We start from the raw sequence: 28,000 nt of genomic DNA on the forward strand, positions 1-28,000 counted from the left end.
CTGTCTTTACACGCATCATTAAAAGGTGCATTCACACCGCAAGTAACTTTTGTGGAACAACTGTGAAACAACACTGTGCAACAGTAACTAGGTAAGTTACCTAATGTTACCGTGTCGTTGCTCCACAAAAGTTAACTCTAAGTGGATGCACCATAAGGCCTTTTTCACGTTGTGTTTAAATCAGTTTAAAATGGCATTTTTTTAAATAATTACTATACCATCTGCTTCTGATTCCTAAACCTAAATACGATTGCTGGTCACAAAACGTTCTTTTCTGGAATTGCATGTATTAAACTACGTTGCTGATAAATAATACCTACTTAAGGTTCAAAGATATGTTGCAAAAAAAAGGCCATGAAAAAATGAAGCTCATTGTCTGTTGTATTATATTGTACGCCTTATGGAAATGTATTTGACATTGCTAATAAAGACTCATAGCACGGAGGCATATATTAAGGAAGATACAATTTAAAAATATATAATACTTTGTAATATTTTGTTCGATTGTAATAAAAACGTGTAATACATATTGAGACATAAATGAATCTAAATCTAAATCTAAATGGGCACCCTCCCGAGGGCACCAAATTTTAATAGGTATATTAAATTTTTAGTCTTAGTTATTTTAATTGTAGTTAGTTTTAGTTTTATATTCCTGTTTAGGTCTTTTAGTAATTTATATTAATAGAATATTTAAAAAAATAAGTAGTTGTTTATTTAATACTCAGGTCAAAAAATACAGAATAAAATGTCTTCATAATAAGAGAAGAATAGCTATTGATGTAGTAAGGTACTACAGTCTCAAAGATTCATTAATATTTCACTATTCAAATGTCACTTTTGTCAGTGAGTGTGTTTAGCAAATGAAGCACCAACCGTGATTAGATGACATTAGCTAGTAATGTCTAGTTTCCGCTGTCACGTATAATACAACCGGCAATTGCAACTAATTCGACATTCCTACCTAATAATCTTGAGGTTATACTATAATTTGTAAGTTAGTTGTTTATACGACAACGGTTTCACTCACTTGAATTTTTAGTCGCTATTGGCGACATGTTTCGGGCCCGTCGGGGGTCCTTCCTCAGGCTCGAGTGCTCGCGGCGGCTGCAACTCGTGCACTGGAAGGACCCCCGACGGGCCCGAAACATGTCGCCAATAGCGACTAAAAATTCAAGTGAGTGAAACCGTTGTCGTATAAACAATTTAAAACATGTCTCACGAAAGTTTAATGTAAGTTAGTTGTTTCAGGGGATGTGCGATGCAGCGCTAGCACAATCAGATTTACTTCTATCGTAAAAATTGATCATAGCAATGAGTAAACAAGTTGTTGTTATCTTGTATCACTTAAAAAATTAAAGGCAGATGACGGAACAGAAACCCATAGGAAGGGAAATCCTTGAAAGGACATGGCGTTGGATCGGACACGTAGGTACTTACTCCGTAGGCCGGACAGCCATCTGGCCAAGCAGGGTCTCCGCTGGCATGCGGCCGGCAGTAGACGGTCGGGGAGGCCTTGTACTACATGGAGGCGATCAGATGAGAAAGAGGCTGGCTCAACTGGACTTGGCTGGAAAGAGCTGGAAGAAGCCGCTCAAGATCGTGACAAATGGAGGATTCTTCTGCGAGCCCTATGTCCCTAATGAGGGATAACAGGAATGCATCATCATCATCATCATCACTTAAAAATACAGGCATCACAAGGATTTTTTATTTCCGCGTGGAACACTGAAAATGAAATTCAATTACTTACGCCAAGCTTCTTCTGTCTAGATGCATCTCAGCACTCTCGGATACGATAATACTTTCTTTGTAGTTGTAGGTCTTGGAAATAAAGTAATACCTAGTTTCAGTTTCATATTATTAAATTAGGCACGAGTAATCTGAAAATTGCGTACTTAAATATAGTGACAATTAGTTGGCCATATTTATGGTTTTATAACTAATGAAAAGAATGAATGATGCTTTTTACAAGTAGTAAAAAACCAATGAAAGGGGATCAAATAGTTTTTTTTTTCTTCATCTTTTATGATTAACCGAAAGAGACTTATAATAATTTCCTTGGAAACTATAGGCTACATTTTATATGGATATGCTAAGAAAGTAAAAAAACCACATCATTAGAACACATAGAATAAATAATACAGGGTGATTTTGTTATGTCTGACTATACTCTGAGAGATAAATACTGTACAACATTTAGTATGGGACCAACAGCGAAATGCACCTAAATACGTCGTAATGCAGAATTAAATTTTTCGTTTTCAAAGACGCTTGTCGAAACATTATTCATCAGTTTTTATTTTAGATCACCTTAGTATTTGTCTATTTCGTTAAATGCTAAAACTATTTCATTTTAACACATGCTTTTCAAATCAGCAAAATGTACCTATGCGGATAGCCATAGCAAATTTCTGCCGGTCAGCGTATCTTAGGTGCTAACTTTAAGCTAAACCTATCAGTTTATTTACCACGAAACTCACGTCTGGGCAGTAAATAGAGTGCTTCCCGGCTAGTCGGCACGTTTGATAGTTTTCCACGCTGTAACGGTCGTCCTGCTACGTGGAACTGCCGAAGTTGCGCTATGGAGATCGTAATTTTCTTAAAGGCGAGGTATACGGCAATATGGCTGAACCGATTAGAGGTGTTGGTGTTGTCTTTTCACTTTTGACACTATAATTTAACCCTTTATAGGGCCCGTGCATAAGCTGTAGGGGGCAGCACAGGAGCCCCCTGTTTATTGGCGCGAAGTGTAAATATGTCAAGTTTATGCTATTAATGTAGCCCACAAAATGGCAGAATCTACAATACACAAGAAAACGTACGTCAACTGCTGAGGGCAACACTTGCTTTGGCGTGATGTGTCAATGTATAGTTTATGTTTCCGATCAGAATCAGATCAGGCCGCTAGAAGGCAGACCCTCCAACTCGCACGATCCCTATAGGGCAAAATTCAAGACAAAAGAAATGAGGCAATGTAGGACACAAATGGGTGTCAGATCATATCTAACATCATTGTTAAGTTACATCTATGTTGTTAAGTGTCCATTACATCGAATTACTTTTTTACTACTCCAGACATTTAATAGGTGAAAGAAAAAAATATTATACCACAGTTTTAAAGCATATATTTTCGATACAAAATATTTTACGATGTAAAGCTACTGGAAAACAAAATAAAAAAATCTTACTTTAAAAAGTCTTATTCATATTTAGTCTTACACTTACACTTACACCTCACCAACATACTAAGTATACTAACAGAAAATAGACAACAGAAGAGAATAGCGGTTCGGGCATCTGTTGAGTAAACGAAGAACGCTGCGATTCCAGCCTTGGATACTGGAGGTATTTTTTCCTTGGTATATGACATTTAATTCGGATTGTAACTTTGGTTTCACTTCGCAAGCATCAATCAGCGCCTTCGCCGCGCAAAATAAGAACAAAACTGTAAAATTTATCAAATCTGGATCAGGTTCCTGATATTTGTAAACATCTCGTTCGCTTTAATGAAAGTATACAATGTACCTATCTATTGGCAACTAACTGTATCTGGGTCATAATTATTTACATTATCTTGTTTCTGACCACTCTGTCACGCTCGTATTTTTGTTTTTAACCAAAAAATAAAAAAGTCGAGTGCTACTGTATGTCTTTGTAGCTGTAGATTATAATTACCACTAGAAAAATTAAAAACAACATTTCACCCCATACAAAAATCACTACTCCGTCACATTGGGGACAAAAAACAAGATAAAGAAAAGAATTTTGACTCAACTGAAATATTTAACAAGTTCAAATTTTATTTTCTTTGATAACTTCAAAGAAACCGGACCCAGTCTAATCAACATGCAGCATCTTAAAGGAGCCGGGCATCCCAAGATAGTCATCGTTAAATTTGTCTGGACGTCTTAATGTTTCATTGGTGCATGCTCCTCTCATTTCTTCCATGTATTCCACATGCTTGTCTAACGACAGTTCTTCTAACCATTGATCTGAAAACAGTTCACTGTTCAATTACGTAAAGACACAAATATACACGACGACGACCGGTCTGGCCTAGTGGGTAGTGACCCTGCCTGCGAAGCCGATGGTCCTGGGTTCGAATCCCGGTAAGGGCATTTATTTGTGTGATGAACATCCCCTCCTGAGTCATGGGTGTTTTCTATGTATATAAGTATGTATTTATCTATATAAGTATATATATATCGTCGCCTAGTACCCATAGTACAAGCTATGCTTAGTTTGGGGCTAGGTCGATCAGTGTAAGATGTCCCCAATAAAATAAATAAATAAATAATAATAAATACAACTGGAGAACAAATCATATTATTTATTTCAGTTTAAATAAATCTTATGGAATACTCTTACTCAAATTGAACTACTTAATTTCACAGTAACCTCAATAAATTGGCTTGTGTTGAGCTTATTACAGTAAATGTCCATGTCAGGATGCTAGCTTCATACCGACAGAAAAAAAGCAACAACCAACCACCAACACCAAACCACCAAACCAAACCAACACACCAAATACCAAATACCAACAGAGTTAAATATGCCATTAGCACTATCGGCCTCAACTTACTTACCATAAAGTATGGAAATAGATTTCTGTTCTCCTCCGTAATCTTTTGGCAGCAAATGTTTAGGTAGGTATTCGTGCAACCCTTCTACTGTCTTGCAAACAGAGATCCTTTGTCCGAGTTTAGCGGTAAGGATCTGTTTTAAAATATCGACGAAAGCTCCGATCATGGATGAATTAGATAATACGTGTATAGTTTTAATTCGAAAACCGTAGCCATCCTGGAATCAGACATGACTGATATGAGGGTCACAAAGTGCAGAATTAAACTTATAATCATTCTAAAATTTATTGTTTTCAAGATTTATCTTTTTCAGCGTTACTGCTGCAGTATTGCAGCGCAACATTTGTCGCGCAAGTGTCAAAAATCAGGGTATCAACTACCCATTATACTTAGTTTACTCATTGGTATCAATATTGATTTTGACATTTCCGGTAGTAATGCATTTGGTAGTACTAGTAATGCATTGCAATGCAGTAATGCTGCCGATTAAACCGATGTCAACATCTAGTAGTCTCGATAAGACTACGAAAATATTTAACTTAGAGTGCCTAGGATGACTGCTTTTGAATAAAGAAAAAAAAATGGATGAAGGAATAATAAAAAAATTATGGGTGTACAGGTTGGCCCAAAAAGTTTACGTATTTTAGGGCTATACTGTATATTTATATACTTACAGTGTACAACGTCATTACATTGCGGAGGTCCACTAAGTCAATCTTACTGACCACATCCAAAATATTGGTGTCTCTCAAATCGACTACCACGTGGTAACCAATAGTGTAATCGTGAAGTTTCATGTATTCACAAAGCTGAAAAAAAAAACGTTTTATAGTAATGATTTTTTATAAGAAAAAGTTAAAGAAGTAAAGGCGAAAACTTAAGTAAAGCCCGCCATGTACCTATAGTTCGTTTTTTTAGCATTAGAAATAAGGTAAACAATCTTGATTTGATGTGTCTTTTTATTGAAAAACACATTTTAAAAATAAGTTACGGCAAATATGTAACAATTATGAATCTAATACGATCATTTATATACTTCTGCTTTCATAAGTAATAGTTACTGATTTTTAAAAAGCGTTTTTCAATTAATATACATGTAAAGATCCCTTACCTTATTTCAAGTTCTTTCTAATGCTAAAAAAAACGAACTATATATAATGGTTGGCCCAAAAACTAATTGGCAGTTTATTTTTATTTTATCTATTGCAAAATATCGTTAAAAATTTAAATTACAATAATTTAACTAAAAAAACGCATTATCCTCAAATTTTGTTAAAAATTATTAAAGTTGTGTCGCAGTAAAAAATTCAAAGTATTTTTGAACCAGCCTGTAGTTGTGTATGATTTACAGAAAGGCATTCATTTAACTGTTTGACTTTGGTTTTCATTTAAACTTCATTGGATATGATTAAATTTATATTCATAGCAAAGTAAATAATGAGTCTCCAAACCTTTTATTGTATTATAAATATCAAATAAGCCAAGTCCATCTGAATACTTCACAACAACATACTCCTACAAGAGGGACTTAAGGATGACTCACGTTAGACCGGGCCGTGTCCGGGCCGTGTCCGGGTCGGAGCTTCCGGCGCTTACTTTTCTATGGAAAGCATCACGTGATCGCCTCCCATGTCATAGAAAAGTAAGCGCCGGAAGCTTCGGCCTGGACACGGCCCGGTCTAACGTGAGTAATCCTTTATTAATACCAATTAATACGTAACTTACAATAACTGAGAATTGATACGCCTCCAGAAACACCGAAGCCGAAAGTGGTTTGTTGTTTATTTTTGCAATGAATATTCTATATTTGTCATCAGTTATTGTTGGCATGTTAAGGTTAATGCTGAAAAATAAACATTGTATTTATTGCATTATAAATAAATACAAAAAAACTTGAAAATAAGATGCGCTACCGGTTCAAACGTAGGTCTGTATACCTAGCATGGAGTAAACAACAGTGGAGTATCATATTCATATAATAATCATAATTATTCAGTTCCCTCCAGCGTCGTGGTCCGTCAGTCTTATCCGACATGTCGGTCGATAAGGAATTTTAATTCCTCGCTGTCCGACCAGTCGGACTATAAGGACTAACTACAAAACAGCTCTAGGTAAAAATAAAAGTCAAAGTAGGTATTTATTATTAGTTCAAAAAGTTTTCTTGATCATAATAGGTTCTGAAATATGTCTCTTTATAAATAATATCTAAATCGAATTTATCAACGCGAGAGCAGCTAGGAACGTTTTTTAAATTTGTAATTTTGTTCCGAGTTCTAAACTATATTATAGCCAAATTGGATCTTACCTGTTTATGCGTGGTTATGTACCTATCACATGTCCAAACATTTTATTATTTATTGTAAGATTGATATAAATGTTAATTACAGGGTCATTTGCAAATTTATTGTACCTTTGTCTAATTTTTTCTTAACATTCTCAGTTTCGTAACGAAAATTAACAATACAAAAATGCAAATTTGTATAGCTAACATTCGTAACGAAACTGAGAAAAATAAGAAAAGATGAGATTAAGTTTTCTTACAGTGAAAGCTCGTTAGGTAAAATCCTCGTTAGTAAAATGCTATTTCCCTTCCCTTAAAAGCTCAAAACTTCGATGACTTGAAATATTATAACTTAAAACGAAACCACTAACGGTTTCCTTTCACGGTTCCCCTTCTACTTGAAAATTGGAATTTCACTTCTAGGGGAGGAAAAAAATAGACGGATTATTTTTATCACCTCTTTATCTTGAAGTTATTTATGGATAAACCTAGAGATTTGACCCAATGAACCCAACCCGAAGAAGACATTAAGACACCTTTGTATTAATTAGGTAACTCTATAATACGAATTTTTCATTTGTTTTACCTCTGTAACTTTAAACCTCTTTAAGACAAACAAAATCCTATAAGACACACTTTAGACCGACACCTTCTGTAAGATGAAAACTCTATAACACGAACTGTTTGACTTACACCTTGAGATTCGTGGTATCGAGGTTCTACTGTACTTACTACCAATCATGTAAACGTGGGAAGTCATTCTTCGCGTGACATTTCTCGAACAAGTTAGGCACCATAGTCCGCATAGTGCAAACTTTATCCATCCTTTTTTTCGCTTTTTCGACAGATCCTTTTGTAGAAATGATGATGCGTTCCAAATAGTCTCTACCTGAAAAATTATAATTAGATATACTTGCTAAGAATGGTGTACTTACTTACTAAAACTAATAATACTTAATATTAAGTATGTCTTTACTCATCACGGAAGAATGGTGTTCCCCCGGACATTTAGGAGTCATGCGCTGAGCCAAAGCCAACACGCAGTTGCCCTTTTCACACTAATGAGATGTAAATAAACTAGATAAGTAAATCATATTTTAGAACAACAGTATTTATGTGAATACCTTATAAATATGCATATGTCGAATCCCGATGGTCTGAAAGGCGGTGGGCGCGTGGGGGTAGTACGATAATGTATGACTTCACAGCTAAACCAATATGCTACCATTGCTACCAGTGCATGAAATAAACATTAGGACTCGTTAACCATACTAGTGCCTACTATACTTCAGTACTAAATGTTTAAAAGAACCAATTGCTATTTTTAACTCAAGGGAGCGATATGAAAGTAAAAAGAAACCGTTTAATTCTTTATTCAAGTCAAACTAGGCCGGCTTCAACCCTACATATCTGACCTGAGAAGATTTAGCCCTATATGGGACCGGCAACAAACTCAGAGGGACAAATCTTTTCAAAACAAGTTAAAACAACACATAACACATCATTTCTTTATTTCACAAAAGTAAGCTTCTAATGAAACATAAGAAATCAAAATAACACTTGAAATAAAACACTTAGCTAAATGGTTAAAGAACGCGGGATTCTATAAGCTATCAAAATAATCCTTCAGGTATAAACCTTCAGGAACGTAGCAAGTTAGGCACGAGGTTGGCTAACGAGTACGTCCGATCTCTAGCGCGGTCCGATCAAGAAGAACTACCAGCGGCGGAGCCTCTCCGCTCCCGCCTCAGTCAAGTTGGCAAACCTGCTCGACCAGTCTACCAACATACCAACAAAAACGCCAACTCGTGCCTACGCTCACTCGAGAGAAACCTCTCGACGTTCCAAAGCCTTCTACCTGTCATCTCAGTTCAACAACACGCCAATAGATGGCGTTACTCTCTACGCAACTTTATTTCAACAATGCGCCAATAGACGGAGTTACTCTCTACACAACTTTATTTATTTTGTTACAACCAAATAATACGTAGCTCAACATTGCTAATCGATTTTATACAGGCGTCTAAAATAATGAACTATAACGCTGCAATACGTCTTTCTGGTGTCAGGGTCCGACAACCAATCCTTACTCAACACCAGGTACCGGCAGTGCATCGTGGCTTTTGGAAAGACCAGTAATATAAAGATCACTTTATTAAAAGCAACCAACGAACAACGTTATATGCTCTACCAGCATACATAAGACATTTTCGAAATCAGTAGAAATATGGTGGAAGCCTTTTTTTATAACAAGAAGAATAACAAATTTAAAATTCAAATAGATTTTACAATAGCTGTTATGTATATGACTATGACTATACGGCCTCCTAGCCTAGTCGGTAGTGACCCTGCCTACGAAGCAGGAGGTCCCGGGTTCGAATCCTGGTAAGGGCATTTATTTGTGAGTTTATCAGTTCATCACAAATATTTGTTCCTGAGTTATGGATGTTTTCTATGTATGAGTATATAAGTATTTATATATATGTGTGTATATTATATATATCGTCGTCTAGTACCCACAACACAAGCCTTATTGAGCTTACTGTGGGACTAGGTCGATCTGTGTAAAATTGTCCTATAAATTTTATTTATTTATTTATATTTATATGCGTAGTGCTTAGTGCGGCAGAATTAAACGCTACGTTTGTAATGATTAGGTAAAACCGGTTGCCAAACAGACATTGAATTTTTTTATAACACATTCAAAAATTATGTTTAGGCAAGTTTAAATTCACGAATGTTTAGTCAAGGAATTTATTTTACTCGTATGTATTGTATCATTAAATTTCGTACCTTGTTACAGTGAAAACTAATATGAATTACGCTAGACGTCTCATACTACTAGGATTTTATACAATTACCTTGTTTTTTGTCAAAATTGAGCAGTATCTTGCTAAGGCAAGATATTATAATATATACTTATTTACCAGTGCAATCAGTCAACGCAGGGCAGGTTGTGGCGAGCTGTTGGAGAATAGCGACCCCACGTCACGTACCCGAGTGCTCCTAGGGGAGCTCTGTCACTCGAAAGGTTGGTGGGTGGGACAGGATCAAGCCAGCTGACCAGAGTGGAGTCGGGACTGTCGGGAGAGCTGCGATAGCTGAGAGGTAGACGTGGAAACGTAAGTGGCGAGTTGGCTATATGTTATTATGATGACAATGATTCAATTAATTTGTAGCTCATGAGCTACACCGCCACTCACGTTAAATATTTGTATGCCTCATACGGCCAAAAGTGGAGAACTTAATTATATGTCTGTAACACCTGTTTGTAACACTACCTGCTTTTCGACAAATAAATGAATTGAATTGAATTGTTTAAAGTCCAGTAACACATAATTATCTTTCCCAACCCTCACACCGGTGTTACCCTTGAGTCATCCTAGATGTCGCTTGTTGTGAGGGCCCATCTCGTGGGGTCGAGTCACCGTCTGAAGGAAAATAAAATAGCATACCAAACGTTATTAGCCCAAGTCCATCACTTTCGGCCAATAACTTATTTCATTTTAGATTCCATCAACTCCCAATAGTCCTTGCACTCTGGCGGATGCTGCCTCTGCGTGATCCCATGATACGTGCAAGGGCAGCATCAGCTCGGTGCACCTTTTACATCTAATTAAACTGTCAAAAGGGCCTCTACGTGTTGGCGTCGGCTCCGCGCAGGCCTCCTAAATATCCGGAACACCATAGTTCCGTGATGAGTAAAGACATAAATACCTATATATATACATTTCGACCAACAATGATCATTAGACACATTAATGTACACAACACAATTACACTTTACATAAATAAATATTGAACATTAAATGAACACATTCAAATTACATAATTGATATAACTTAATTAAGTTAAAACAATATGCATATGCTAGCAATTGATAAATTAAAATTTAATTGAATTGAAAAGTGGAAAAATTACTGTCCTGTCTTTGTGCAACTGTCTTGTCCAGGGGTCGTGAGTTCAAGTCTCACCCAAGACAGTAATTTTTCCACTTTTAAATTTATTCTAAGCTTAATAGCATCGTTCGCAGACGTTTCTGCTTGTTAAAAATTCAAATTAAAATTTAATTATTCTAGTGAATTGAAAATTTGTGGTTGGAATATTTACAGAGCAAATTATAATTAATTTGGCTTATCCAATATATCAATTTAGGGCAGTCAAATCACCCCAATAACTATATTAGAAGTCTCCTCTTTTTTTAAATCGGTTAAAAAAATATCTCTGAGCTTAGGTATATAATAGAAAAATTAATCCTATAGTAGAAACTTACGAAAATCCTTTTTAACAAAGTGTTCCTGTTTTTGAATCCAATCGTACAAAATATCAATAGCTTGGTCCATCATTCCCGGCTTGTCCAAATCGTATTCTTTTCTAACATCCTGGACAGTGCGAGCATTTATTTGTAAAATATCTCTTTTTGTTGATTCCGTCATGATTATAAGATTATAACGTATTTGCCTCGAGATTGATATCAAACCACACGCGGAAGTTGTTAAGGCTACACTGAATTAGATAATTAAGACGCGAACCTATTTATATCGTGGATCAAGTTTATGAATAACACTTCAACTTACATGTACCAATACGCTTCGCGATTGTTGCGCGATTTAGGGTTCTAGCTAAATTCGTTGTTCAATACTTACGCTATAGGATTTCCTATTTAACAAGAACCCTAAATGACAATCCCGTGTGGTGACTGTAGGTGCAACTGTTTTACAATTCGTACCTACTTATTCATGAGACAAGCAGAATGATATGCAGTAATATCTATTGTCTTTTTTACTCTAAAAAATCGTGATATCATAATGTTATGATAAAAAAGTGAAGTAAAAGAAATAAAAATAGGTACGTGATATAAAATATACAAAAAAACCTAAAGTAAATTCCATCAAATCGTTATGATTTATGATTCTAGAACGTGCCAACATGTAGAGCAGCGGCCAGAACACCAACGTTGGTGTTTGTCAATGTCTATAGTAAAATGAATGACGATACCGACTGCACGTAATATGGTGATTTTAATAGTTATTTGTACAACAAGAGATCAAAGTTTGATATTTCTTCGAGTGCGTATTTTGAGTCCCGTGCAAGCGAAAGATTCTATAATAATCAAGAATCTAATTTAGAATCTTGAGCGTAGTAAGGGACTCAAAAGCGCACGAGATGTAAATAACTTTGATCTCGTGTAGTACAAAAAATTTTTCACCTGAGCAGTGAGAACACACCTATTAGACAACTTGAAAAATTTAATCCTTCTTCATCACTTAATACCTGCACTCATGTTTTCTTAAGTTATACAAACAATTAAGTTTAATTACCGCGATCGAACACAAAAACAAAACGTAATAATAAATTTAATTAGCCGCTCACACCGGTGTTGCCCTTGAGCCATCCTAGATGTCGCTTTTTGTGGGGGCCCATCTTGTGAGGGCGAGTCACCGTCTGCCGGAAATAAAATTGCATACCGTTTTATTAGGCAGGCGTCCGGTTTTTTACCCCATAGCTCAGTACTTAGTCCATCGCTTTCACCCAATAACCTAGTTCATTTTAGATACCATCAACTCTCAATAGCCCTTACACCCTGGCGGGTGCTGCCTCTGCGTGCATCCCATCACACGAGTAAGGGCAGCATCCGCTCGGTGTACCCCTTACATTTCATTAAAGTGTCAAAAGGGCCTCTACGTGTTGGCTTCGGCTCCGCGCACGCCTCCCAAAGGTCCGGAACACCATTGTTCCGTGATGGGAAAGACATACAATTTCATTAAAATAATATGGAAATAACGAACATCAACTGACACTTCAATCGACAACTTTGTTTTGTAAAAAATAAACTTTGTAAGATACGGTCCGAATTGCGGAGACGTAATTCATAATTCATAATTCATAATTCATAATTTATTGCATAATAATCATGTGGTACAAGACAGATATTACATTAGGGTAAGTTCACACATGAACCCTGTTAGGGCACAGCAAATGTTTCTTAAAACTAAACTATAACTAGGACGTGCAGTGCAGGCACATATATGTACATAGTTTAAAATAAACGCATTTTGATACTTATGTTCAAGGCATAAGAATAAAAGCTAATATTTATTATTTTATACTTATGTTATTACATTAGTTACCTACCATTGATTTATTGTTATTAATTTGTTTTTAAATACACTCCCATAGTATCATTAATAAATTAGCATTAAGAATATTTAATTCAATTCATCATTCATTAATAAATCAGCATTAAATATATTCAATTCATCAATTTATCATTCATTCAATAATATTATAGGTAAGTATATATTCAATTTAAATTATCATTATAAGTTATTATTTATTTAATTATTTAAGTATATTTAATTTAAATTATCAATATAAGTTATTATTATTTAATTATTTATTTAATTTAAGTTATTATTATTTTATTTAGGCAAAGATTCATCATTCAGGTACTCGTCTATGGAATAATAGCATTTATTTAGCAGCAAATTTTTTAGTTCCCTTTTGAACACGTTGTCTTGAATTTCGTTTATAATTTTTTCGGGTAGTTTGTTTGCTACAAGTATGCATCGATAGTAAGGGCCTTTTTTAAACATTTCTAATTTTGTTGGGGGTAGTTGTATTTCAATTTTATAATTTTGCCTTCTTTGCGAGTTAACAACTTTTTTAGTGAAAAGATGGGAATTGTTCCTAACAAAGAGTGCCGCTTCCATAATATATATAGAGGGCAGCGTGAGAATGTTTAATGCAGCGAAGTGCGGTCGACAACTGTCTGGTATCTGCGTGTTGGTAAGTATGCGAATACATTTCTTCTGCATCAGGAATAGTTGATTGGCATCAGTGCTGGCCCCCCACAGAATCACACCGTACTGGAGCCTTGCGTGCGCAAAAGCGAAATATGCTGACATCGCGGTTTCCAAGTCAGTGTTGACCTTTAGCACACTTAACGCGTATATAAAGCTCGATATTTTTGATTTTATATTTTGAATATGTGATTTCCAATTTAAATTTGTATCTATTTTAATTCTCTATCTATTTTAATTCGTACTATTTGTCAACTATGGTAGACGTTCTTAAAAGTACAATCATTAATTTTGCGTGATAATCTGTGTATTTTTTGAGTTCATTATTTTAATTGTACAGTAAAATACCTAAAATATAGTATTTTATCAGATTTTATCAAATCTTAAACTTTATATTTATTAATTAATTATTAAGAATTCATACTCGTACGTGGTTTGGAACGATGCGGCCTGAAGTTTTCGGGGGTCTATTATAAACCCTCAATATACCGCTGAATGTCGTTTTAACTTTTTTTGTCTGTTTCTTTTTGCTAACAGTGTGAAAGGGACAGAGATAATAGAACCCAAGCTGCCGTGTCACGCGCATCTCATGTAACTTTAAAAGTTGAGTTTCGAGATAATTACGTTTAAAGTTTTAAAGATTCAAATGCTGTTATCGTTGACGGTTCGTCGTATTTTTTAGGGTTCCGTACCCAAAGGGTAAAACGGGACCCTATTACTAAGACTTCGCTGTCCGTCCGTCCGTCCGTCCATCCGTCCGTCCGTCCGTCCGTCCGTCCGTCCGTCCGTCCGTCCGTCCGTCCGTCCGTCCGTCTGTCACCAGGCTGTATCTCACGAACCGTGATAGCTAGACACTTGAAATTTTCACAGATGATGTATTTCTGTTGCCGCTATAACAACAAATACTAAAAACAGAATAAAATAAAGATTTAAGTGGGGCTCCCATATACAGCAAACGTGATTTTTGACCAAAGTTAAGCAACGTCGGGTGTGGTCAGTACTTGGATGGGTGACCGTTTTCTTTTTGCATTTTTTTCCGTTTTTTTTTTGCATTATGGTACGGAACCCTTCGTGCGCGAGTCCGACTCGCACTTGCCCGGTTTTTTCATTTTTTCTAATCTATATGTAGGAAATATGGTCACAGATTAGGCCCTTTAAATTTTTTTTCGCATTATTGAATAGTTTTCGTTTTATTCGAATTAAATGATTTCGCATGATCAACTCTTCCATACTATAGTGGTCACACGAAGTCATGTAAGTCAAGTTACATGACATACGCGTGATCAAACGTGACACGTTTTACTCATGGTCTAATAAAACATGGTCTTCCATTCCCAGAGTGACACGCGATTACGTCACAATAACATTGCCACTTTATTTCAACATAACATGTTACATGGGTACATTATACCTATGGTTAATAAGTTAAAATATTTCTTTATAATTTTATAATTTTCATTTATATGTATTTTAGCTTAAATTTTACAATAACACGTCATTTTTAATTACTCGTTAGCAATATCTTCCGATTCACGAAAGAAATTTCAGACTTTCGGGTAATTCTGTTTATACTACTGGCAACACAGGATAGCGCTGTGGACATTTGACAATTCGGATCTAGATAACTTCATGCCCTGACCGTCATCCTTGTCGAACGCGTGTTAATTGTTATTTCCTTCTCGCTCAGTGTCAGCAGTCGCAGTGTTTTCCAAACTTTTCACGTCGTAAGCTTGGTAATTAATGTGTAACTGTGAATTAGTTTTTTAAACGTTTGTCTTGTATAGATAAATAAAGTTTAATTTAATACATTAGATTTGTTTTATTTTACTATGTTTCTACATGAATAACTTAAAATTAATGCCGTTAAAATAATTTTCACCGTTGGTTAAAATTCTCCCACATTTCAAAGTTTGAGAACCTGTAAACAGCATGATGACGTAGGCGCGTGTCAGTTAGGTCATACGCGAATCTCGGAATGGAGTACCAGGCGGAGTATATTATTATACCATGGTTTTACTATACCAATATTGTTGTCGTATAAACCAAGCGCTCGGCCAGTCATGCCTAACTCCGGTAACTTAAGAAACAATGTTGATATTTTGGTTGTGTCAGTCATACAACTCAAGTTAACTGAGTTGTGCCTGACGCCATCGGCAAAAAAATGAAGTTACATGAGTTAGCCATATGCTTTTCTCAGTAAATAATGAAGATTTTCAAAATTTTCTTTTACAAGATATATATTTAATTTTCTTTTACAATAATATATAACATATAACATATTTAATGGTTTTTAAGACGATTTAGACTGGTTATCCGTAACTCATGTAACTCGAGTTAACGGAGTTTGGCGTGACACGGCAGCAAGTATTTCGAACTTGTATTAGACCCCGCATGTTGAAATGACATTTGACTATAAAGGTCACTTGAATGTCATTTTGTCTCACTCAGTGAGCAAAATCGCATTTTTCTCACTGTTTTTAAGAAGCAAAGTACCCTTGTTCGAGCTGCTGAGGTATAAAGTTTTTTGACCGCAGCTGCACTTCTGCAGCGGCCTGAACGCGTCGGTGTTATTGTTAATTTTCACCTCAGCAGCTCGAACAAGGCTACTTTGCTTCTTAAAAACAGTGAGCAAAATGCGATTTTGCTCACTAAGTCATTTTGTCTCACTCAGTGAGCAAAATCGCATTTTGCTCACTGAGTGAAACAAAACGAGTGAGCAAAATCGCATTTTGCTCACTGAGTGAGACAAAATGTCATTCAAGTGACCTTTATAGTCAAATGTCATTTCAACATGCGGGGTCTAATAAAATTTCGATATACTTGGGTTCTATTATCTCTGTCCCTCTAGGTATGTTCTCACTGCTTAGGGTGAAAAATTTTGTGTACTACACGAGATCAAAGTTATTTACATCTCGTACGCTTTTGAATCCCTTACTACGCTCAAGATTCTAAATTAGATTCACTCGCTACGCTCGTGAATCTATTATAGAGTCTTTCGCTTGCACGGGACTCGAAATAAGCACTCGAAGAAATATCAAACTTTGATCTCTTGTTGTACAAATAACTATTCCATAATAAAATAAATGACGATAGTCCCCATTTTGCTCCCTGGACATTATTTTTACTCATTAGCTAATTAGCTATGACTAAAATAAATTAAATTCTGGAAAAATATTATCCATAATGTCAATATCCAGGACTGAGGACTACGTTTGTATGGAGAATAGATCGTCCCCTTTCCTCTTAACAAATTACCAAGCTTCTACTTAAGATACTCGTAGTAGGCAAAAAAAAATCAACCTATTCAAGACATAGGTACTTAATTATAATCTTCTATAGCCCTGGAAACCTTTACAACAAAGGTCTCTTAAGTGCGCATTGTTTTAAATAATTGGGTATATAAATAACTATGTACATACGTAGTAGTAATTAAATACTTACTGCGAATCTTTCCATTATATAGTTGAATTATCGAGAAGATGGAATTGCATTTGTAGTGGTTGTATGCTGATAGTACAAGAAAATAGAAAATTCAAATATAGAATGCCTGTAAACACACAATACTACTACATATGCAATTCCACGCTCTCGATGATACGATTATACAATGTTATTTATAAGTCCCGATCGGAAATATGTCTTTCTGTACCTACGTTTAGTACTTAAGGATATTCAAAAATCTGTAAAAGTATTTTGTTATAATTAATAAATGTTTTAACTGACATTTACTGTCTCATGGTTACTCTACTCGTTACATGGAACTGTCACGGACTCATATCCAGTGATCGTTAATTTTCCAGCAATTTTGGTGCAGCATAGTAGAAATAAAGGATTTTCTTCCATTTGTTTCTAGGGAGAGGATAGGTTAAGGTTAATATTACTGTTATTAACCCTAATTATCTATTACACCTAGAGTAGGGCATACAGATGCTTTTAACCAACAATGCTGCACCAAAATTGCTGGAAAATTAACCCTTAAACAGGCCTGACGCATTTTTTACTTTTGGTTAGTGATTCCGGTAGATAATAACGTTAAAAGAAAACTAATTTCTTGTTTTTTTTTTTAGGTTCATTATTTCAATAAAAAAAACCCTGTGGCCCACTGCCCGTTACGGACGGTGGCATGTGGTACATATACAGCCACTGCACTGCTAGCCATACAGAGTAGTTTTAAGGGTTAGTCGCTTCTTTACATATTAATCGATGAAATAATAAAATCACAACGTAAATAAGAAAATACTGCCATTTATCCGTGTTTACATTAGTAAACAGCAAAATAAGGTCTAAAAGTTATAGTTACTAAAAAATAAATACCTGTTTAAAATAGTGACTATTGTACTAGAAGGGTTCATTAATAGTAATAATCTTACCTTTAAATGTCATGTAAACTCCCTGCAGGGCAGTGGTCACGTATAGATATCTAGTACGTGCCCCAAACGAGCAGAGGTTACATCTGGACCACAAACTTTAAGAGCAAATATTTTACTAAAAAACTAAAACTTTGATAATTTATGATTTACTACCTCGGAGTAAATATCTATGGAGTAGAGACGCGCACTAATTTCTATCTGAAAAATTCTGTCATTTTTGGCGCGGGGGACGAGGTAACGCACACAAATAACGTTAACACTAATGCATTTTTAGCATGCGTCGCTACACACACACACGACAAAATTATCAAACACTAGCAAAAACTATATTCACACAAGTACAAGAACAAACACAGACAACCCTGTCCGTGAACGAGATGACGTCAGTTCTAAGTAAACTTAGATAGTGCGAGGGACGCGCCGATAATATTGTCGATACTTTATTGACAATGAATTTTAATTTCTGCTTTTATCAATTATAATAATACAATATCAAGTCTTTGTACCAGCATTTTACTAACTTTAAATTTTTGTATTGTTTAGATTTTATTTCTAATAGTTTGTCAATTTGTTTAGGGCGAATCTTGCAAGCTGATATAGAATGATATTTTATTGTCAGTTCATTAGTTAATATTTTACATGTTGGTTTACTTCTGGAAGCAATGCAATATACTATCGAGCCTGCAGATCTAATGACAGAGATGGAACGCGGCCATAGGATGTCATTTAAGGGATATTGAGTAGGGGATAATTAGTATATATATCGGCGGTAGATCGTAAAATCGGGCATATCGAGATATTCCTAGGCATATCATGAAACGCCGCCATTTAATAATCTGCCTTTTGCATTTTTTGCCACTCCTAGTGCTGTATTCTATGTGGCATTTGGAGCAGCATGCGTAGGTACTAAAATCATACGCTACCCAAACACGTACTATAAGTAGGCTGTCAAGCCATTTCAATGGTTATCATTTGCTAAAATTTAGGACATCCTACTTATTCGATATGCCTAAATGTTGAGGTTTGCACGGTATGGCTGGTGGTCACTAGTCAGATCATGACATGCCGGCGTTTCATGATCTGCTTAGGAATATCACACCTTGAAGTTAGCACGATATGGCTGGTGGTCACTAGGCAGATCATAATCTGCCTAGGAATATCACTCCTTGAGGTTTGTACGATATGGCTGGTGTTCGCTAGGCATCATGACCATCTGTATATTATTCATTATGTTTATATCGATTTTACCGATATTGGTTTTTATGGTGTCCCATCACTAATATTGGTACGGTGATACCAGAGTAATAAATTAAAAGTGCCTATTTATGGAAAGTGACAGCCGTAAATACCTTAAATTAATAAAATATTTGACATGTTAAATAAAAATATATAGCTGGTTAAGCAAATATTGTCAGTAAAAAAGGCGCGAAATTCAATTTTTTTATGGGACGATATCCCTTCCCGCATACATTTTTCAAATTTGCCGCCTTTTTCTACTGACAAGATCTGATTGACCAGCTATATGTAGAAACTAAAGGAAAAATTAATTTTCAATAAATAGTCTATCGGTAATTTTACGTTATTTAGGGGTTGTGCACAAATCACGCGAGATGTTTTCGACTACTTTTTGATCCCCCGTCCCCCTTTTCTTTATTCTTATAGATCTATTTATTTGATTAAATAGATTAGGTTAGGTTGATATGAAACTAAGGTGTTATATAAAAATAATGTGTTACATAAATTATATAATAAAAAGCAACGCAAATAGGGCGTATTACTGCAATGTTCTGCCGCCAGAGTGTAGCACTAAGCTAGCTAGTAAATTTTCTCTTTTCTCTTTATCGCTCAAATATGCAATAGTGATAGAGAGGTTAGATAACGAAATTTAATATTTCTTGTTCCGCGGCGGACCCCCAGATTGTGATGGATTGTGGTAGTCGCGCCCCCTACGCAGAGTTTCGCATAATATTTCCTATTAGAAATTCTACTCGTACCTAAATAATATTTAGAAAGTCTTCTTTAGAATTACCCTAAATTAGATCTAATACCAAATCACTGGTATCACTGTCAGATTGACAATGTTTTTTAGTTATTTGCAAAGTTAATGCACTATTTGATAATATTTAGATGTAACAGTACCTACATATGATAAGAAACGTGTTCTTTTTGTAGACTAGACGTTTTCGATCTCATTTTGAACGAGAAAACGCTGCAATTCGGCATTTTCGGCTCCTATCATTCCGCTTAGACTGACGTTTGCTGAATGGCGTATGACGTGTGGCAACTAGTTTTATATAACCTCCTTGACCGGCGGCCGCGGACTTTTTGCAGAGGGGAACGCCTGTTAATGGCCGCTCCATAGATATTTACTCCGAGTTTACTACACATACATTATCTAATATTCAACCAAAAAAATACAACACAAAGCACTTTCTGTATTTTTTATCGGCATAATACACATTTATATCGGGAAGAACGTACAAAAACGGCCATTTATTGTCGATTTGAACTTGACAACTGAAATGTCAAAGAACTTTGTTTAGACACCTCCCATTTTTTTGCGTTCGAAAATCGCTGACTTTATAGACTTTACGGTAATGACATTTTGTGATCGTTGTCTTTTCTCTGCTCGTCAAAAAAAATAATTTGCTATGTGGTAGCTATAGATACACTACCAGCTGTTTAAGGGTTAACGATCACTGCTCATATCATATTAATCAAATTCTACAATTCAACCTCTTTGAATTTTCTGGCTGAAAACGTTAAAAAACCGGCCAAGTGCGGGTCGAACACGCGCACGAAGGGTTCCGTAAAAAATCACGTTTGTTGTATGGGATTAGTTTGTTGTTTATAGATGGTCAAGCAAATCTTGTCAGTAGAAAAAGGCGCCAAATTTAAAAAATGTAGGCGCGAAGGAATATGGTGCCATAGAAAATTTTAATTTCGCGTCTTTTTCTACTGACAGGATTTGCTTGACCAAGTATAGTTTGTTGTATTTTATTTTTAGTACTATTTGTTGTTATAGCGGCAACAAAAATATATCACCTGTGAAAGTTTCATCTGTCTAGTTATCACGGTTCATGTGATATATCCTGGTGACAGACAGACAGACGGACGGACAGTGTAGTGTTAGTAGGGTCCCGTTTTTACCCTTTGGGTACGGAACCCTAAAAAGTAATATTGATAATGAACAATTTCATGTCATAATCATAACTTTACGTTGTTTACATTGCAATTAAGTCACGTGAGTAGTAGGGTGACAATGAATGTTGATAAATAGAGATATTTTTTTATAATTGATAATTAATCAAGGAGCTAATTACTTGTCATTTGAATTAATGCTCCGCTAGCTATAATTATCGGGGAATGTAGTTACTGTTCTCGACTTAAGTATCTTCTGTATTCATGATTGATTTTATTTATTTATTTATTTAACTTTTATGGAACAAAAGAAAACCTTACAGTATAAAAGGCGGACGTAATGTCATGAGACATTCTCTACCAGTCAACCTTTATTGATTTTGAGTAGAGCAAGTAGGTAAATCTAATCGTAAATTATCTGAGGCCCTATTTACCATGGAACATTTATAGAAATTATGTAGTTACCATCCAGTTAGGATATTTTACTTACCTGTATTAAAAAAATCTGTTACTTAAAATTTTTGTTCATGCAATGGGTAAAAAGAAACAATCCATAATGTATTAATTATTTCTAACTTATTTTAAATGCATTTGTGCAAAATGTGCAAAAATACACATTGAATTTAGACGTTTAACGATTTATAGGGTGCAATCTGTAATGTAAGGCAAATATATTATCAGTTATCACCCTATAACATCATCTTTTGTATTTTTTTTAAAGATATTTTTTAGTACTATGAAAGGGCAAAGAAGCTTGGATTGTGGATTTTTCAATATAGACCGTTACAGGGTTAATAAAAGTTTACAAAGTTTATAATGAAACAAGGAAGTTAAATGGTGATGGTGAGAATAAACTAGTCTAGTACATAGTGACGACCGGTCCGGCTTGGACCGGTTTGGCTTAGTGGGTGACCCTGCTTATAAATCCGATGGTCCTGGGTTCGAATCCCGGTAAGGGCATTTATTTGTGTGATGAACACAAATATTTGTTTCTGAGTCATGGGTGTTTCTTATGTATGTACTTAAGTATGAATTTATAACTATGTATAATCGTCGCCTAGCACCCATAGTACAAGCTTTGCTTAGTTTGGGGCTAGTTTGATATGTGTAAGATGTATATTTATTTATTTACTTATTTATTATGTTAAAAAAATGATGTAATTTATTTATTTAATAAATAAATATTAGGTGGACATCTTACACAGATCAACCTAGCCCCAAACTAAGCAAAGCTTGTACTATGGGTGCTAGGCAACGATATACATACTTAATAATAATATAGATAAATGCATACTTATATATGTACATAGAAAACCCCCATGACTCAGGATCAAATATTTGTGTTCATCACACAAATAAATGCCCTTACCGGGATTCGAACCCAGGACCATTGGCTTCGCAGGCAGGGTCACTACCCCCTAGGCCAGACCGGTCGTCATATTTATTTATTTAGTCTAATCAACATGAAGCATCTTAAATGATCCGGGCATCCCAAGGTAATCATCGTTGAATTTGTCTGGTCGCCGTAATTTCTCGTTTGTGCATGCTCCCCTCATTACCTTTAGGTATTCCACATGTTTGTCTTGGGATATTTCTTCTATCCATTCATCTGAAATGAGTAGGCTTTCATTTCAGTATTTTTAATAAGTTAATATAATACCAGCGAGCCGCCTTGGCTTCGTACGGGTAAAATGTATGTAATCATAATCATAATATATTTCAAGATATTTATACAAAACCGTAGCAAATTGTATATTTAAGTCTTCAGGCTTGCGCAAACCGGCGGAGCGCAGCGCAGATCACTTTAAAATTATCAATGTATTTTCTTCCCTATTTCTATTACCTTCAGGTATAAATTTAAATGCTTTGAGACCGACCTCGGAGCATCACGGAGGATTGTTACTCCGCGGCATTGAGGAGCACGTTAGAGGATACCGCGGCGGTAGGCGCCGGCATGCCGCGGCATCCCCCGGCATGCGCCGAGGCCTCCCGAGTGCGCCGGAGTAGCGCCGGGACGACGGGAGAGAACTCGTGCACACTAGTCACTAATCCCTTGTGATAGAGTACACGCGGCGGCATGCCGCGGCATCCCGCGGCCTGCGCCGAAGTGGTCCCTGGTGCGCCAGCTGCCAGCGCTCGGGCTGCGGGCGCTGGCGGACGCTCGCGGTATCGCGGAGAATTTTACCTCGCCGGTGTGCGCTGCGCGGCGTAAATCCTCCTCGGTGATCTGCGCTGCGCTCCGCCGGTTTGCGCTGGCCTTTCCTCTTAAATTACTCTATCGATTGATGAAAAACTCATTAAATCCGTTAAGTAGTTTAAAACATATAAGCGTACAGGCAGACGGAGCAACTCTATGTGTAATAATAAATGTATGTGTAACACACTACAAGGTACAATAATTATATTGATTTATTATTTTTCAACTACTCAATTAAATCGACTTCTGGCTTAAGGGCGTCGTGTTTTCGCATTGCAATAGTCATAATAACTTTTAACGTACCATAAAGTGTTAAAACTGATTTCTGTTCACCTCCATAGTCTTCAGGTAGCAAATGTTTTGGTACGCGTTCGTACAATTCTTCCATTGTCTTGCAAACACAAATTCTTTGCCCGATTTTAGCACTAACAAGCTGTTTCAACACATCGACAAAAGTACCGATGATAGACGAATTAGATAATATATATACGCCTTTTATTCTAAAACCGTAGCCGTCCTGGAATCATACATTATATACAAAATCAATATCAAACTTATTACAATAAAAGGTAACCTAAAATTAAAACTATAGATGATCAAGCAGATCTTGTCAGTAGAAATAGGCGGCAAATTTGAAAAATGTAGGCGCGAAGGGATATCGTCTCATAGAAAATTTGAATTTCGCGCCTTTTTCTACTGACAAGTTTTTCTTGACCATCTATACCTACAAAACTAAAACTAATACCTAAAAAATAAATAAAACATAGCATGGGTGACGTAGCCCAAAGTTTTTGGCAAAAATTACATTTTAGGTGCAGTTGGTGCAAGATTTAATAGCTGACTTTACCTTTCGTTCCACAGGCAACTAATACTCATCGAGACAAGTCTACAAACGTCAAAAACAATTAGGTTTCGTTTTGATCACTGAGTTTATATGGCCACCTCTTGTCTCCATTACCAGATCAGCTCGATTGTACCATAATATTACATTGTCACCCGACTATTAATGAAAATAATTAAGCGATGTATGAAAATTTTCAGCTTCATTGGAAGTCGGGAAGTGAGTCAAATATAACTTGCAAGATTTGACCCTTTGCAGTTTTAATTTTATTTTACTACAAGCTTTTTATTGCAAGTTAATAAAAAGCTTGTAATAAAATTAAAACACGAAATAAACGCCACCTGGTAATAACATTAATATTGTAAGAATGCGATTATACAGGATGATTCATGAGACGTGAGCAGTACGAATCCTGCACACTCAGTAACTGATAATTGATCGATCAGCGTCGTATTTAGGAGAAACTACCACACTTTTTCCTATTTTTTAACTTTTTGGTGAGGGCAAATTTAATTCTCAACAATCATGGTCACCCTACAGGACCTAATTAATAAACATAAAACCTCTTTAACCGTAATGGCATTTTGATTACGAAGAAATAAACTGTCAAACTTGAGTGAGATACGAGTTTTCAAAAGTAACCAGACCGTGATGACAGTAATGACATTCAATTTGACACAGAATATCGGTAGTTTAGTATTCTAATTTTAGAGTGACCATGCATGTCGTAAAAAAATGTATAACTTTTTTTTTTCAACACGACTAGAAAATTAATGTTAACCTCACTAATACTGATACGAAACAGTTGCTTATAATTAACGATATGCGCAGTGTTAGTCCTGCTCACGTCTCCTGAATCACCCTGTATATAGAATTGCCAGTATTCTTATTTTATTAATCCATTCCATGCTATCTGCCAAAAAGGTGCAAAAAAAAATCATGTTTTGGACACAATGACACATAAATGTTATTGCCGCAATGTACCCACCTACATATAAATTAGAAAAACCGTCATAGATCAACTGACTTTATTCTTTTTTTTACTTCTACATAAAAAAGCTGTATTTATTTCTTCCAGTCCTTCAGTTTCCCATCACCTTTCAATACTTCCCATCGCCTAATTTTGAAATAGTAGTTTGGGATAGTTGTTACAAGGGATCAAAATGATATATTTCCGTCAAGGGCGTACATTGAATCCTGAATGAAGCGATGGATTCTACAATAGAATCCCGAACGTATTGTGGTGATCGTAGTGATTCTAAAGTAGAATCCTGAGCGTAGTGAGGGATTCAAGTGTTAACGCCCAAAACGAAATAATTTTGATACCGTGTGACACATACTGCTTTTCACATCAACTATGAGGAAATTGTTATGTTCCAAAATATGTATTATTTTACCAAAAAAAATAGTATGCAAGAAAGAAAAAATCGTGTCCTAGAACAGAAAAGTAGAACTTTGATCCCTCCTATCAGGGAAGAAAAGTGCCACTTTGATCCCTCCTAGCGGGGAAGAAAAAGCCCTTTTTCGAATATGTGATGTGAAAAATATTTATATGACTTACAGTGTAAAATGACACGACATTACGGAGATCCACCAAGTCCATCTTAGTGACGACATCCAAAATATTGGCATCTCTCATATCGTATATCACGTGGTAGCCAAGTGTATAATCGTAAAGTTTCATATATTCACAAAACTGAAAATGACAAATGAACACTCACTAAATATTTTACTAAGAATTCAATACAATATAAGATTTTCAGAAAAGGTGTATAACTTACGAGAACAGACAACTGGTACGCCTGCAAATACACAGATGGCGAAAGCGGTTTGTTGCCGATTTTTGCAATGAATATTCTATAGTTATCCTCAGTTATTTTTGGCAAATTCAGATTTATGCTGAAAAGCAAAAAATAAACGTTTTAGTAAAAAAAACTTAAAATAGCTTTCCTCACTTGGAAATTTAAGATTTTTAATGTTACATTGAAACGTATCACTTTCAACCCGCGTCAATAAACCTTGCTCCAGACATCATTACTGATTTTAGTTATATTGAAGGTAAAAATTTAAATATTTACGCTTCCGGTAGGACTCGAATTCTCTGCAATACGTGCATTTAATTTAAAATTTGTAGTATTATCTGTTTGTTAAAAAAATTGATCATTATTGATTTTGACATTTACTGCGGTAACGCAGTCGGCAAAATGCTGTCGCAATTAGAACGCAACATTAAATGTGATACTTACTAAAAATCCTGTAAATGTGGGAAGTCATTCTTTGCGTGGATTTTCTCGAACAAGTTAGGCACCATAGTCCGCATGGTGCAAACTTTATCAATCCTTTTTTTCGCTTTTTCAACAGATCCTTTCGTAGAAATAATTATGCGTTCCAGATAGTCTCTACCTGTAAATTAAAAATTAAGGTTAATCTACTGTTTTTCGTTTTAATTTTTAGATTTTGCATTGGGGTAACATCGAAAGCGGGTAATTTTAGAAATGGCTGGTAGTGTAGTATCTTCTTCTACCTAGCGTTATCTCGGCCTTTGCCAGGGTCCGCTTTCAACTTTCTTTCCTCCACTTTGCGCGATCCTGGGCGTCGTGTCGTGTGAGCTCGTTCACGCTTATATCTGTTTTCACATTATCGAGCCATATCGCTTATTTGGTCTGCCTTTAGGTCGGGGGCCGTCAAGGAGAAAGATTATGTACCTACTATTTAAAAAAAACTCCGTTCTACCATATTGACACATTTAATTTTATAAATTATAATACTTGATAATAATGCAGCAAAGATAGCAACATAAAACCGAGTGACCTTCATAATGCAGTTGTTATTGACCTACCACAATCATGCATATTGATTGACTAATTTTATCTGCAATTTTATTTTAGGTAAGTACTTACGTATACTACTATGATTTAAATCGTTGAATCAACAAGTTAAAAACAAAAAAAAATTGGTGATTAGTACCTATGTGTAATATTTTTTAAATTGTAACTTAAGGACAAAACCATCAAACCAAATTAATGTTGTCTAACGCAGATAACCCTAACTTCACCTAACGTGCCCAACTTTGTCCGAGTAAAATATTATATTACCCTAACTTCGCCATCCTGAACATCACTCTAACATTTTTTATGAAAATTATAGTTTCTAAAACTTATTCCTTATGATAAACGTTAAATTACTAAACACGTTTGATACAATTTAATACTAACTATGGTGAAGTTATGTTCTAAAGTCGAATTAAAGTTAGTTAGTCAGCTTAAAAATAAGAAGTATAAATTACTTTTAGACCATAAAATAAGCTCGAGCGTAACCCAAATAAATAACGACTCCAAGAGTAAACTAGTAAGTATCGTCTTAAAATAATTTTTATTTTGTTTAAATATAACAATACTTATATTATATAAAATATCATGAAGAAACGACTTACAAAAATCCTTCTTCACGAGATGGTCCTGTTTTTGAATCCAATTGTGCAAAATGTCAATAGCTTGGTCCATCATTCCTGGCTTATCCAAATTGTACTCCTTTCTTACTTCTTGAATTGTCCGAGGAGTGATTTCTAACATATTACTCTTTAAAGATTCTGTCATTCTCACACAAATTATATTTAGGAACCTAGCAAACTACGAACCGTTCACAGTTGTTGTTTATACAACACTGAACTGGACAAATGAAACCAAAATTAGTTTTATATCCAAGATTAATTGTACATTCTAAAGTAGACTTTATTACGTATCTATAAGTACTTCAGACGTCACAAGATGGTTTTTGACAC

The 28,000-nt window shown here is 35.5% G+C and overlaps 2 protein-coding genes across 4 annotated transcripts in view; one reads left to right on the forward strand and one right to left on the reverse strand.

Moving 5' to 3' along the window:
* Positions 1-28,000, forward strand: part of LOC134800220 (alpha-tocopherol transfer protein-like) — a 284,102-nt gene that overhangs the window by 171,855 nt on the left and 84,247 nt on the right. The window lies entirely within an intron of this gene.
* Positions 3,112-27,870, reverse strand: LOC134800227 (uncharacterized). Of its 3 annotated transcripts, none has more exons than XM_063772727.1 (6): positions 27,653-27,870; positions 7,600-7,756; positions 6,312-6,429; positions 5,261-5,395; positions 4,590-4,803; positions 3,112-3,995 (listed from the first exon to the last, which is right to left on the reverse strand). In XM_063772727.1, the coding sequence occupies exons 1-6, from the start codon at positions 27,813-27,815 to the stop codon at positions 3,841-3,843; spliced, it is 942 nt and encodes a 313-aa protein (XP_063628797.1). In that variant the 5' UTR covers positions 27,816-27,870; the 3' UTR covers positions 3,112-3,840. The 3 variants fall into 3 exon arrangements, with proteins under 3 accessions (XP_063628797.1, XP_063628796.1, XP_063628795.1); XM_063772726.1 differs by lacking the exon at positions 27,653-27,870 and adding an exon at positions 11,141-11,363; XM_063772725.1 differs by lacking the exons at positions 3,112-3,995; positions 4,590-4,803; positions 5,261-5,395; positions 6,312-6,429; positions 7,600-7,756 and adding exons at positions 22,464-22,790; positions 23,682-23,895; positions 25,781-25,915; positions 26,001-26,118; positions 26,466-26,622 and having other exon boundaries at positions 27,653-27,863.

This window comes from Cydia splendana, chromosome 19, assembly GCF_910591565.1.
Source record: "Cydia splendana chromosome 19, ilCydSple1.2, whole genome shotgun sequence".
Lineage (NCBI taxonomy): Eukaryota > Metazoa > Arthropoda > Insecta > Lepidoptera > Tortricidae > Cydia > Cydia splendana.

Excerpts from the sequence above, each read along its gene's own strand:
- LOC134800227 (XM_063772727.1), bottom strand. The coding sequence starts at position 27,815 with ATGACAGAATCTTTAAAGAGTAATATGTTAGAAATCACTCCTCGGACA. Across the intron at positions 4,804-5,260 it reads ATGTAATGACGTTGTACACT|GATGGCTACGGTTTTCGAAT; the intron begins GTAAGTATATAA and ends GTCTGATTCCAG. Across the intron at positions 3,996-4,589 it reads ATCTATTTCCATACTTTATG|ATCAATGGTTAGAAGAACTG; the intron begins GTAAGTAAGTTG and ends AACTGTTTTCAG.